Raw genomic sequence first — 14805 nt, forward strand, 5'->3', positions numbered from 1 at the left:
GTACTTCCCTGCCACCTTGAAAGAGGCGGTGGTAAGGCCCCTCCTCAAGAAACCGGCATTGAATCCAGCTGTTTTAAACAACTTCCGTCCTGTCTCCAACCTTTGCTTCCTTGCGAAGGCTTTAATTGTATTATATTCTTTATCCTCTTCTTCCAGTCTTCCCATTTATATATATGATTTTTTTTAATTTACTAATCCAAATCTTATGGAATTTCTCCATTTCTACCACTGGTGTTAAAGGAGAAATTCCTGACATTAACCTATATCTCCATTTATTCCATAGTTCTATCAAATTTTTTAAAAAGGGATTTTGAATACTCTTAACAATTTTTTAATATCCATTTTAAACCAATATGTTTCTGTAGGATCGCCTATTTCCCTTAATTCCTTCAATTCTATTATCACTCCATAATAAATTTCTATTTACTGCTATAATATCTGGGACCACCCTTAATTGATTAGCTACCCAATAATTTCCAACATTTGGAAGACCCAGCCCACCCTTTTTAATGTTTCATACCATAATGCTTTACTTATTCTTACTCTCTTACCTCCATTACAATACACCTCCAGCAATCTCTGTATTTCCTTTAATTCTTGATCCAAAAACTTAATTGGGATCATCCAAAACAAAAAATTAATTTTTGGTAAAACTTTCATTTTTATTGCTGCAGTTCTTCTGAACCATGATAATTTTAGTTTTCCATATTGATCCATTTTATCTTTTATATCTTTTTTAACTTCTCATAATTTATGTTCTTTAATTCTTGAATATTTTTTGGGATGTCAATACCTAAATATTTGATACTATCTACGGTGGCTCAGTGGGTTAGGACGCTGAGCTTGTCGATTAGAAGGTCGGCAGTTTGGCGGGTCGAATCCCGAGTGCCGCGTAACAGAGTGAGCGCCTGTTACTTGTCTCAGCTTCTGCCAACCTAGCAGTTCGAAAGCACGTAAAAATGCAAGTAGAAAAATAGGGACCACTCCGGTGGGAAGGTAACAGCGTTCCGTGCGCCTTTGGCGTCTAGTCATGCCGGCCACATGACCACGGAGACGTCCTCGGACAAGCGCTGGCTCTTCGGCTTTGAAATGGAGATGAGCACCGGCCCCTAGAGTCGGAAACGACTAGCACGCATGTGCGGGGGAACCTTTACCTTTACTATTTTTAATTTATATTTTTCTTTCAGTACATCAATTTCTTCTTTAGTATGGTTATATAACATCATTTCAGATTTTTCCCAGTTTATTTGCAGTCCATATTTCCTGAATTCATTCAGATGTGAATATACCCTCTCTATAGTAGCTATGGGATTTTGAAATGTTAGTAATGCATCATCTGCAAATAAATTTATTTTAGTTTTCTTATATACACCAGTTCCTTCAATCAATGGATCTTTCCTAATTGCATTTGCCAAAACCTCCATGAATAATACAAATAGAACTAGGGATAAGGGGCAACCCTGTCTCGTTCCCCAGCTTAAGGTTATTGTCTCTGTAACACCATCATTTATGACTATTCTTGCCTTATTCTCTGAGTATAGTTGATTTATCACCTTTCCAAAAAAATTTCCAAAGCCTAACTTCTCTATTAATATCTTAAATATAGGCCATTCTACACAAAGGCCTTAAAATGTCTAATGCTAATAAACCAGCCTTTAATTTTTTATTCTTTATGTAATAACCTATATTTAAAACCCTTCTTACTACATCTGATATTTGTCGGCCTCTTATAAATCCACACTGATCATTTTTAATATAATTCTCTATTTGTCAATATTGCTGTAAAAATCTTAGCATCCTGATTAATAAGGGATATTGCTCTATATGATCCTAGGTTTGTAAGATCTTAATTAGGTTTCGCTATCAATACTGTCAGAGATTGCTTCCAGGAACTTAGAATAATTTCCCCTTCCATTATTTTATTAAACATTAACCTCACCTTTGGCACCAATAATCCTTTAAAATTTTTATAATATTCTGCCCTAGTCCATCTAACTCTGGTGCTTTACCTATTTTCAATTTATTAGTAACTTCCAGTATCTCCTCCTCTATTTGTGATTCCATTATTTCTTTATCATATTCTCGAATTTTACAGTTTAAATTCTTTTCTATATATGCCTGACTTTCATTCACTTTTATTTCATTTCCCTTATATAACTTTTCAAAAAACCTCTGAAATATCAACATTTTCTCTCTTTTCATGTTACATCTTTCTCCCTTTTCATTCTTTATTACTCCAATCAGACTTTTCGCCTTTTTAACTTGTGTGGCTTTAGCCAACATTCTAGAATTTTTATTACTATTTTCATAAAATTCCCTGTTTAAATAAATTAGATTTCTTTGAACCTGTTCTAACTCAATATTTTGCAACTCTTTTAGCTGATAATTCTAACATAATCCTATTCTCTCTACTTTCTATATATTTACACTCCAGTTCTTTAATTTCCTCCTCCAACCTTTTTATATGTTTTTCTTTTTCTTTTTTATATTATAAGAATATTTTATCCCTAAACCTTTTAGCTGCTTTCATTGCATCCCATATTACACCTATATTATACCTCCTTCCTCATTTATAGTCCACTTATGTCTTTTAATTCTCTTCCATTTTCTCTAAAATCTCCTTATTTTTAAAAATCCTCAAATGCATTCTGCATCTACTTGCCTGTTTATAATTACAATCTATTTCTATTTCCATAGTTACCATTTCATGATCTGATATTTTAATTATTTTTATCTCTGCTTTCATTATTTTAGATAACATTTCCAATGTTACAAATATATAATCTATTCTTGTAAAAGATTTATGTCTACTAGAAAAATATGTATAACTCTTGATTGCCATGTAATTCTCTCCAAACATCTTTTAATCTATTTTTATTAATAAATTTTCTTAAATCTCTATTATTGTTCTATTTCAACCAGGCTGCTGTTGCTATGATTCAAACAGATAAACTCCACGGAAATGATTTCATGCAGATTATTTTAATTCATCAGGCATTCTCTAAACATTAACTCTCAGTTACTGAAGAGATTCTTCTGAAGTACATTTCATAATCTGGTCCCATCATGTAGTGTGAAAAGAAATAATCTTTCTCACGTTAAGAGAACAAAGGCTGCCGTGGCTGGCTCCATTAAACCCTGCTGGATTACACATTGCCAAGAAAACCCCTGGTCTCCCCCTCCCAGTGGCCAATCCAAAACACAGATGTGACCAAGTAACTTAAAACTACATTACCCAGAAGGCTATCCCTTAAGGGGACAGTTCTTAATTCATAAAATAACTGTACTCTGACCAGCACAATTATTATACTTTATTTCTGCTTTTTATAGATTAGATTCCTGTATCCATAACCATATTATAATCACCTGCCATTATCACATAACCTTTTTTATTTCTTCTATTTCTTTATATACCCTATTATAAAACTCTCTTTGATTTGTATTAGGTGCATACAAATTTGCTAAAGTGACCTCTTGTCCATAAATCAAGCCTTGAATTATAAGAAATCTTCCCATATCATCCCTTTTTATGGCTTTTATCTTAAATTCACATCTTTTAGCTACCATGATTGCTACCCCTCTTGCTTTTGATGTACCAAATGCCTTTTCATATACATTAGCCCAGTATAACCTAAGTTCATTCACCCCTTCTTTCTTTTGTAAAAATACATTTCTATTTTCTCTTTTGATTTTTCAATTCTTGCTTGTTTATATTTTTTCCACAAGCCATGTATATTCCATGTAGCTACCTTCAATGATTTCCCCATCTATTCCTTTTATTAATATTCCCTTTGGTCTCCATATGTGCTCTAACATAAATCTTAAAAACTAAAACTACAAAGTAAGCATATTGTCCTAAAACATAAATAACTTCTTATCTTTATTAGACTTAGCCACCCATATAGACATATATTGTTCCCTTCCCTTCAGGAGATCTTCCTCCTCTCCGCCGCTTTGGGCCTCTTGGGGGAGAAGAGGAGCCATCCCTGCACGGACTTTGGTCGCCCACTCCATCTCCCTTGACCATCTTTACCCTTAATTTCTACACCCAAACATATATTGTAAAATTACAAATACTTATATACTATCTCTACAACGAACTTGTAACTCCTGTTGCTTCATCCAGTTTTCCTTTCCCTGTAGATCTTTTGTATTGATGATTCTGTGCTCCCTTAATTTCTCCATCGCCTCCTCTTTTGTTTCAACTCTGCAAAACCTTCCACCCTAAGAAAATCTTAAAAAAAGGATATTCCCAGCTGTAGTTAATGTTATTTTTCTTCGGTATTTGACAAACTTGATGCATCTCTCTCCTCCATTGTAAAGTCTCATTGCATAAATCTGGAAAAACCTGTATCTGATGCCCCCAAAACATTATAGATGACATGTTTGCAATTTGCACATCAATTGCTCTTTTTTTTGCATATGACCAGTTACACCGCAATATTTCTTTGCAATTTTCTTCCCAACGTTTTTGGGCTGACTCTATGTATTGCATCAATATCATATTTTGTAAAGGGCACATCTGGGAGGATCGAGGTAGCCCAATCCAGTACTGCTTGAATAAATTTTGCTTCATTTTCTTCACTTTTCTCCATACATCCACGTATACGTAAATTTGACGCTGACAATCACGTATCTCAATCAAATCCTTTTTCACTTGATGCATCATAGTTGTCTGACTTTTTAACACCTTATCATGTTCTCCCATCTGAATCTTCACTTCTGTAATATTTCGTGTCATATCCTGACTTTGTTTCGCCAGATCTGTTATTCTCACATCCATATTATCCATTTTATTTTTTATTTGCTTCAAATCCTTCCTTATATTTGTCTTCATTTCTTTTTTATTTATCTTCATTTCTCTTAACTCTTGTAAGAGAATATCAAGTTTATCTGGTTGAGTCAGTGACTTCTCAGGCAATTTTTTCCTCGCATCCATTTCTAAGGCTTTTCCCCCTCGAATCAGACATAGATCTGAAGGTCTAAGGCCTGCTTTGGGTCTTTGCCAAACACTTTCTGCACTTTGGCTGTGTTTTAACATCCAACCATCAAAAAGAGCTCTTAACCTTCTAAGAATTTTTACACAGTCCATAGTCCATACACTTCACTTTTTCTCTTTATCTTGTCCTTATCAACTTACCTCCGTGAAAGCAACATAATGGAAATAAAAAAATCCAAAGGCAGCAACTATCTTTATTACACACACCTTATCAAGGCTCTGTCTTAAAAGTGTTTAATATTTTCACTTTCTCCAGATCTCAACTGTACACTTATAAATCAGCTATTATCTTTTCAACTTTACTCCTTTAAACTCTCTCCAAATTCTTTCTCCTATCAGTCTTCAATCATAGGGCCCCTACTCTCCCCATAAGCCTTCAAAAGTCTCTTAGTCAAACATCCAAATTCAAAGCTTCTCTGGGAAAAAGTCCAAAACCGAATCAAACACAACCCAAACTTCAGGAAGAAAGCAAGGGAAGTAACTCACATTTCATAATCTCTTAAATTTTCATAGTCCTTAATTGGGTGTTATATTTCTTAATAAATTCTCTGTGATGGTCCGGGGGAGACAGAAATTCAGCGTCCCTCATCCATCCAAGCTAGCTTTACTCCCCCCAGATGATTTTTTAATATGTCCTGATATGTAAATTAAAGAACTCAAAGAGGGTGTGTTTCTTTTTCACATGACTGTAAAAATGTTTGTGTGATTATAGTAAGAAATTTTTACTGTCCAGAAAAAATTATAGAGTTAGAAAAACAAAGATGGCTTAAATGATAAAAAGATGGCAGGAGCTCTCTATGAAGAAATTGTCAAGTTGGAAATTTTTAATTTAAGGAAAAGAAGCTGATGTAATAGAAGTTTATTTTTTAAAGATTGCATGATTTGGAGAAAGTGAGATATAAATGTATCTATTTTAAACATTATAAAGTCAACATTATCTACTGAAGCTATAATGATTCGGAATAGATAAGAAATATTCTTTTCATTCAGCTACAGTTAAAATGTAGAATTCAGTTTCTGAATGCTGCATATGATGACCGTAAATAACTTCAGAAGATAAGAAGACAAATCTATGAAGAATTTAAGGATTAAATACATTTTACCTATTGGTACCAGTGATTTGTGGATTTTCTTATGAATGTTGGACTTGCAATTGAAACAGTAAAAAGTAATTGATGATATGATCTTGGGACAACACTGATTTGTCATTAAAAAGCAATTTACAGTGGTCATATAAAATGTTTTTCGCAAGCCTATGTTCTTAAATTAATTAGAATTTCTATTTTTTAAAATCATGTTTTGGAAAAAAAACACATTTGAGAAGATAGGAAAGTTATAGCAATTTATATAAAAACTTCAAGTTCTGCAAATGAATACATCTAATATTAAACATTAATATTAAACTGAAATGAAAATAAATAAGTCATTTACTTTTGATTGGATTAGGAGAGCTGACCAATTAATTCAGGAGGAAAATGATGAAGTTATTCCATACTGCATAGCTATTGGTGATGTGAAGAAGCTTGTTACATTTTTCATTTCAAGTGGTCAACTTAAAGAAGCTCTGTTAGTTGCACAGGTACTATTTCATGTGCTTATCATAGTGTAATAAATATTATCCTACCATTAGATAAAACTTTAATGATATACTATTTACCTATAGATTCTGGCACTTATAGGAAAACTTTAGCATATTGTATAAGAAAATACTGTATTTGAATAAATTATCTAAAAATAATTGAAAAATAAACTGAGCATATAGCACAACTAAAATAATATTTATTAAAACAATACTTGATTCAGAATATATTAGTATTAAAACTAATAGTAAAACTGTTTTCTACTGTAATGACCAACCTGATTTGCAAAGTTAATTATAGATAGAATTATTCTGTATGAATCTTAGAAAATGTCACTGTGGTGTTTTAGCTATTTCATTATAAATACAGCAAGTGAAATAATGCTGATAGGTTGGGACAAGATCTCAGAATGCCAAATATTTAAGTTCAGCATTTATTTGAGCATCTATATAAGCTATAAAACAAAACTTCAGAATTTGGGTTAACAATATCATTGTATTGTAGTGGTAATATTTTCAGCATTGTTATATGAAGCCTACTTTACAAGTAAATTGGTATCTCCCTACCTCTGACTGGTGCTAAGAGTTATAATGAATAATTTATTAGTTTTGACTCATACTATTTTATTCCAGGCAGCTTGTGAAGGAAATGTGAATGCATTTCAGAGTTCAACAGCAGATGAGTCAGAACATTTTGAAGGGAATAGCATAGAAAATTACAATGAGTAAGTTTATACAGAAAATAGAAAATGCATTTTTCATGTATTTTTATCTTGGTTATAGATTGAAAAACATTGTATAATAATGGGTCAGTTAAATAATAAACATTGCTTTATACTGCCTGAATAGAATGTTTATAAAACAATATTTTCAGTGTTAATTGTATGCTAATTGACTTTGTTTCTTTTGGTTAAAGTTAAAAAATGTAAAAACAGCTCTTTTAAAAAATGTTTATAGATTGACAGATTAAGACTTTACTTCTCAATTAATCAGTCCAAGAATAAAATGAAATCCAAGTTGGAACTGGAAAGAGCTTAAGTAGTTCATTTTTTTATGAATCAGAGTTGATTTAATCTTTCACAGTTACCACATTGACGATACTTGTGTGCCACTGATAGAATTTAGACAGACAGATAGATTTTGTTGATTTGGTTAAAGAGTTTAAGCTAAATATTGGAACAATCTGAGAGAGATAAAGTAATCATGGGATTTAGGAAAAACTTTGCCTATTTTTGACAGTAAATATTAACATCATTTGTTTCCTATAGTCTTCTACATAAAGTCAGTAAAGAACTGGCGGAGTGGTATTTTCAAGATGGCTGTGCAGTGCTGGCTGCTTGTTGTCATTTAGCTGTTGAAAATATTGAGGTAAATGATTTAGAAATAGAAAAGTACTTACCTTTCTCTATATTTGTACACTTTCTATTTAATAAGACAATGTTGTTCCTTTTAAATTGTTGTTACATCCCAAAGGTATTCAGGATGTTAACTATGGACAATATAAAAGTATATATAAAAGATTAAACCTAGGTTGGTAGATAACTATTTCCACATCACTTTTTGTAGGAATAAACACATAGTTACTGTTATAGGGATTAGTACTTTAAAGGCAGACATCTCTTCCTGATCAACTTTACATACAGGCTTTTTGCTTTTCATTTCTGCATGATACTGCATATGGATCATACTACTGTCAGATAAATATGTGCTCGTCCTACAAATGTTTGTAAAACTTGTAAAACCACAGGCAGAAGAAGGGGGAGCAGAAGTGAAAGTGTGGGGCATTTTGTAGGAAAGGTGCAGTCCCATTTTAAATTTTGTTAGCTAATTAAGGATGCTTGACATACACTCTGAAGATGAAAGTTTCACATCCATTTCCTAATGGGGATTGATTGCCACCTCAACAGTGAGGAATTTGGTGAGCCTGATCATCAGTACAGTATTATCAGAAGGGAATGGGAATTATTGTTTTGCAATGTTCTGCATTAGAAATTTTATGTATGTATGTATGTATGTATGTATGTATGTATGTATGTATGTATTAATAAATAAATAAGAATTTAATCCTTAGTCTCTTCAGAGAGCATTGGGAAAGATGCTAGTCTGAAAACCTCAGAAACTATTAAGACTGCGCATAGACAACACTTTTCTAAATGGATCTAAATGGTCAGACTAGGAGTTACCCATCATGTTTTAAAATATGGGATCCTTTTTTACATGTGAATCTTCTGAATTACTATATGATGGAATAACAAAAACTTGCTGGAGGTCAGGATTTATGGGGAGAGGTTCAGAAATGATAAATGCCAGTGATGAACATAGTAACAACTTGTACTTTTATCAGGGCTATTATATAAATATGCTGGAAATATTTACAGGTATTCTTTGCCTCATACCTACTTTAAGGGGAAAAATATTTCCTATTTTGTATTTCCTAAAAACATTTGCACATTTCAAATCTAATTTGAGTATTCCATGCATTAATGTATGATTAACAACTAAGTATTAACCCTTAAAATCATTCAAGGTAGCCGTGCTTTTGTCAAAATTCAAAATTGAAAACCTTCCACTTCTCTTAAATATTCTTACTTTTTAAAAAGTTTCCATATCAATTCATTAAGTTAGAAATTTCAAGATTTTGTGGGGGAAGTAGCCCAGTGCATTTGATGTGGAAATCTGATGTTGAACATTTCTTTCAGGGGATACACAATTTTGCTATATATACAATTAATTTGAAATGAGTGCTTCTAACTATCATGCCAGTAAATCATTTATCATAATGTTTTCTAGACAGAGGGCTTGCTAGGATATAGATTTCTATATTCATGAATCTCAGCATATGTTCAGTATAATGGATTTATAAAGTATTGTCTGACATCTAAAAAAATGAACATACAAGTAGTGTATGACAGGAAATACACATTCAGCACCAAATATGCGGTTTTATTTATGAAAGTGTCTGAAGTTATAGAGTTGTAATTAATGTTATTATTCTGCAGTAGCAGCCAGTGAAGTCACTGGAATAGCAGTTCTCAGATTCCTATAATGTTAGTTCAGGTATATTTTTTACACTTCAGCTCTCAAGTTTAAGTCTGACACAGAGGAGCCATAAATGTATGTATTTCAGGAAATAATAGTGTCTGGAAAATCCATATATACAGACTGTTCCTGAAACTTCCATGCACACAGATAAAACATTTAGTTATGAATGATGTGGGAATATTGCCTGCTGTTTAGTGGTAATAGTATTTCCTTTGCTATTCTTAGTCATGAACAGGATGATTTGATAAGGCCCATATGAGAAGATTTGTTAAGGCTCCTATGGTTAAAACCCATATTTAGAACTGGCACTAATATTTGCCCTGAATATCTCCTGGACAAAAAATGTGAAGTATAGTTCCTTCCCTTGAGATATCTTTTGTGATTTGACAGTCTCTGGTCATTGTTTTCTTCCTTCAGAAATGTTTATTATAATGTGTTGTATAGGTGGTGGATATGAATACTAAGGCTAAACATTTGCTACAACTTTTGACTTCTTTGTGCAAGCCAACTCCTTTTCAAATCACGTTCCTCATCTGAAAAGCAGCTGGTCTGAAAAGATGATACCCATAAAGTAATAATCTTGTAATAGATCATGTGGAACACTTCTCAGCAGACCTTCATAAAGGGCCATTGAGTGGATAAACTGCTGTTTAGTGGAACAGTAGCTACTGTTCATCCCAGCTGATAATCTCAGAGTGTCCTGAGTCCTGAAGTTCCTTAATGAAAATTGAGATGTTCCGATCTTCACCAGTAATTTATATTTATTTATTACAGCTCTGAGGCTAGCTATAAATAAGATATTGAGTAAAAGAAATATTACATCTTCTATATATAGGTAAATGAAAAAATAATAAATTATGGAGTGTGAATCTTCTCATACATTTTGCAGCAAGTTATGGTATGTAGATACTTTATCTGTTCTTTATAATGTGCATTTCTTGGCTGATGAGAAACAAACTTAACAGGAAAGAAGCCATTTTTTTCCATACTACTGAGGGTCTGGTCTTTCTGGCTGCCTTTCATCTTATAAAGGTCAGATGAATAAAAGAAGTGCGTCATTCACTCTAGAAAGTCCAGATAATGACAGTAACTTGGCTCTAGCTATCTCTCCCATTGAAATGGTTTATTCGTGGTTTGTTTAGGTTGCTAGGCTATGAATAAAAGATTTAGCCAAAATGTGTGGATCAGATTCAGTGATGCATGTTTTGTCACTCTGAAATGTGGGCTTGAAAATGAATGCTAATATGATAGTCACAATGAATCCTTGTTAGGCTTAATGATTTTTTTTTAATTGAGCAAGCTTGCCATGGCAAACCTGATTCGAGGAAATGAACTGGAGTTGGCAGTCAGCGTGGGCACCGTCTTAGGAGAATGTGCAGCTCAGGCAACGCATTATGCACTAGAGTTACTGGCAAGAAAATGTATGACTATTCCAACATGGTAAGAACTGTTAGTCCAAATTTTTTTTCTTTAGAAACTGGACATTTTACAGAATACAGAAGCCTCATGTGTTCAGAATTTGCTTTTAAGAAATCTGTTTTTTATATCCTAGGATTTCAGTTCCAATGCCCTTAAAACAGAGAAACATTGTATAAGATTAGTGATAGATTGTCATTTGGCTATTTTCAAACACATTGAAATTGTAACTAAAATACCAGTAGGAAGAAGTTTTTATTAGAATTTTAGAACTGTGGTCTGCTTGCATGCTTGAAATATATTATAATCACATTTGTGTACTAGGTTTGTTTCTTTGTACTGTCTAAAACTAATTCATATACAGTACAGATATTTTGAGCTTATTATTCCTGTGGTGCCGTGTTAAAATATTAACATGATTTTCATGGGAGTAAAAATTGCTCCTGTAATTCACTTGCAGTAAGGTCTTTCTATGTTCATTAACAATATATTAGAAAAATGTTTCTACAAATTTAAATAATCCACTAAAGTGTCCCACAATGAATATTTTACTTCCTAGAGGATAGAAATAAAGGTAAAGGTAAAGGTTTCCCCGCACATGCGTGCTAGTCATTTCCAACTCTAGGGGCCGGTGCTCATCTCCGTTTCAAAGCCGAAGAGCCAGCGCTTGTCCGAGGACGTCTCCGTGGTCATGTGGCTGGCATGACTAGATGCCAAAGGCGCACGGAATACTGTTACCTTCCCACCGTAGTGGTCCCTATTTTTCTACTTGCATTTTTACGTGCTTTCGAACTGCTAGGTTGGCAGAAGCTGAGATGAGTAACAGGTGCTCACTCTGTTATGTGGCACTCGGGATTCGACCCGCCAAACTGCCGACCTTCTGATCAACAAGCTCAGTGTCCTAACCCACTGAGTCACTGCGTCCCTGTGAGGATAGAAATAGTCACTATTAAATCAGTTTTCTTCCAGTGCAAATATAATTTGCATTTTTAATTTTTACCTTGCCTCCCTTTGGTCTTTCATCTCCATCTTATTCTAGCAGGGAATAGCAGAGATTTGAGAAAGAGGGAATTAATCAGAGAGGATGCTTATAGTAGGATGCAGTATTTTGTTTTTTAAATTCTTCTGCCTTGATTCTTTGGAGTGAGAATATGGCACTATATAGAGCCACAGCAGTGTCAACATACCTGTAAGAGAGACTCAAGGAAAGATAATATTTGGAAATATAAACTTTCATATGAAAAAATGTATTATATTTGTCGGTTGGCTATACCAGTTTAGTACAAATTGGTCTGACTTATCTAGTTATATGTCATACCACATTATATATTTGGGTCAGAACCAAATTGATATCTCTTCATTGCTGTAAATATTTTATGAACCATTTGAGGCTTCTGCAGTGGATTTTTCTTCTATTTCCTCTTTTCCAGGAGTTTCCAAACCCCACTTTATTTTAATTTCATGGATTCTGCAACAGTGTGGGAAGTAGAGACTGAAAGGGAGGATAAAAATAGTCTCTTTCCCATTCTGCTGGATCAAGAATCTCCTTTTAAAAATTGTCATTCAAAATCATATGTATTTGGATCATAATCTGGACCAGAACTTTATGAGAAGACAATTTTTGCCTGCTTCGCAGCTCAGTTTCCTTTCTTGGACATGTAATATTTTTAGTATTTTGACCTCTGAGTTGGGAAATCTGTTGATTTTTCTCCTTATTTATGAGAAATAGAAAATTAACACTGAACTGAAATTTAACTGAGTGGATGTTGATGTTAATATTTAGCACTATGTTGTATATTATAACTTCAGTATCTTTATTATAGCTTTCCACCACTTGGATACAGGTACCTTTTGTTTCTATAGATAAATATTTTAATGTCTTTTAATTACATTAAAAATAACAGTAAATCCATTAGATGATATTGATTTTTCAACTTGAATAAAATATTATTGGTATGAAATGTATAATAGATTACTTGGTAAAGTTTTAATAGACATCATATGGATTCCAAGAGCATTAACTGTGAGAAGACTAAAGACAAATCCCCTAAAACATACCATTACCCAGAAGGGACATCATTAATATTTATACAGTTTAATCATTGCAATTTTTATAGCATAAAACTACTATAATTAAAAATACTCTTGCACTGTAAACATGTCAAACCTAGAATTGAGGACTTACATAGTAATTATGTATGTGTGTGTGGTATACGGAGGTAGAGAGAGCCATTTTGGTGTAGTGGTTAAGGCATCAGGCTAGAAACTGAGACACTGTGAATTAAAGTGCCACCTTGGGCCCCACTCTAGCTAGGTTATCTTGAGCCCGTCACAAAACAGTTCTGAAAATGCTTGCCAACAAAACTGCAGGGACTTGACCAGACAATCTCCAAGAATTAGACACAATTGAATGAGAGAAAAAAACAGAAATATAAACGTCAAGCAATTTCAGGGCTTTTGTTATAATGTCACTTTATTTGTTCCATAGGGATTTAGCAGGAGATCTTCTCATGATGATTCCTGATAACGAATTACAATTAATAAAACTGTGTGCTTTTTATCCTGGATGCACAACAGAGATAAATGACCTACATGAAAAGGTACACTTGAGGGGCCAACTGTCTCTTAGCCATTTATGTGAGTAGCAGAAGAGGTTTTATGCTCATTAATTCCTAGTTATGTTTATTAGAAGATTCCTTCTATTACAGAGAATTGACCATTAGAATTTTAAGTTTACTATATTACTGTGAAAAGTATATATGCAAGTTTACATATGATATTAAACAGATTACTTCTCTCAACACATAATATAATATAATGTATTCTATGCACATAATACATTTAGTTCAATTAAACTCAGGAACAATCCCCACTTGAAAAAGAGTGACTGCACATAATAACAATGTTGTCTCTTCTAACACAAGTACATAAGCATAGATGCAGTGCAAGGTGGTATTATAGAAAACAAGGTCATTAAGATTGCACACTGGCCTGAATTCGAAGGATAAGAGGCGATTAAGGGTGCATGTGTGCATACACGCTATATACATCAGTAACTTCTTTAAAGAGGCTACAGTACATCCTCTTCTGAGCTTGAAAAATGATTTCATCAGAGGTTTGGCCAGCAAAGGCAAACATGAGAGTAGTAAAATCCCATTTGAAGTGTGGATTGGGAAAATGTCTGATTTAAGGTGGCACTAAGCAGTTGTGGAGATAATGTTCTCTCTCTCTCTCTCTCTCTCTCTCTCTCTCTCTCTCTCTCACACACACACACACACACACACACACACAAAGATCTTTGTATAGGAGCTATGGCACGGTTCTGAGGGTTATGTCCCCAAAGCCCTATTAATGTTTTGTTAGCATACAAATTACACAAGCACAGAGGTACAATAGTGGCTGAAGATATGAGCATTGCAGCCACACCTTGCTCCTCTGCATGGTCTGCCCATATGCTCTTGTGCCCCTATGCTACAGGTTAGAGAAGGAAAATAGAGTTGCAAGAAAGCTCTGCACTTCATTTCAACTATATCAGACTTACTTTGTGAACATAAACAGTTTTATACCCTTCTCTGCTGATAATTACATTAATTTGTTTGTTTCTATCCACTTTCATTTTCAGTGCAGATTACCAGATGTAGAAGAATGTATGCAATTAGCAGAGAAAGCTCAGAAAGATGGAAATATATTTGAGTCAACAAAATATTATTTGTTAACTGCAGAATCAGAAAAGGCACTTCCTATAGGAATTCAGTATGTCAAAGGTAAG

The 14805-nt window shown here is 33.6% G+C and overlaps 1 protein-coding gene across 1 annotated transcript in view; it reads left to right on the forward strand.

Annotated features, from left to right (window-relative positions):
• The window catches only part of WDR17 (WD repeat domain 17), a gene marked incomplete at its 5' end in the record, with an annotated part of 122707 nt that overhangs the window by 89678 nt on the left and 18224 nt on the right, over positions 1-14805 (forward strand). The window contains 7 exons of the mRNA XM_083367342.1: positions 6446-6578; positions 7212-7303; positions 7847-7946; positions 10921-11060; positions 12860-12880; positions 13525-13636; positions 14659-14800. Coding sequence (XP_083223468.1) covers positions 6446-6578; positions 7212-7303; positions 7847-7946; positions 10921-11060; positions 12860-12880; positions 13525-13636; positions 14659-14800 — 740 coding nt within the window. The remainder of the gene's footprint in view (positions 1-6445; positions 6579-7211; positions 7304-7846; positions 7947-10920; positions 11061-12859; positions 12881-13524; positions 13637-14658; positions 14801-14805) is intronic.

This window comes from Vipera ursinii, assembly GCF_947247035.1.
Source record: "Vipera ursinii genome assembly, chromosome: 7".
NCBI classification, from domain to species: domain Eukaryota; kingdom Metazoa; phylum Chordata; class Lepidosauria; order Squamata; family Viperidae; genus Vipera; species Vipera ursinii.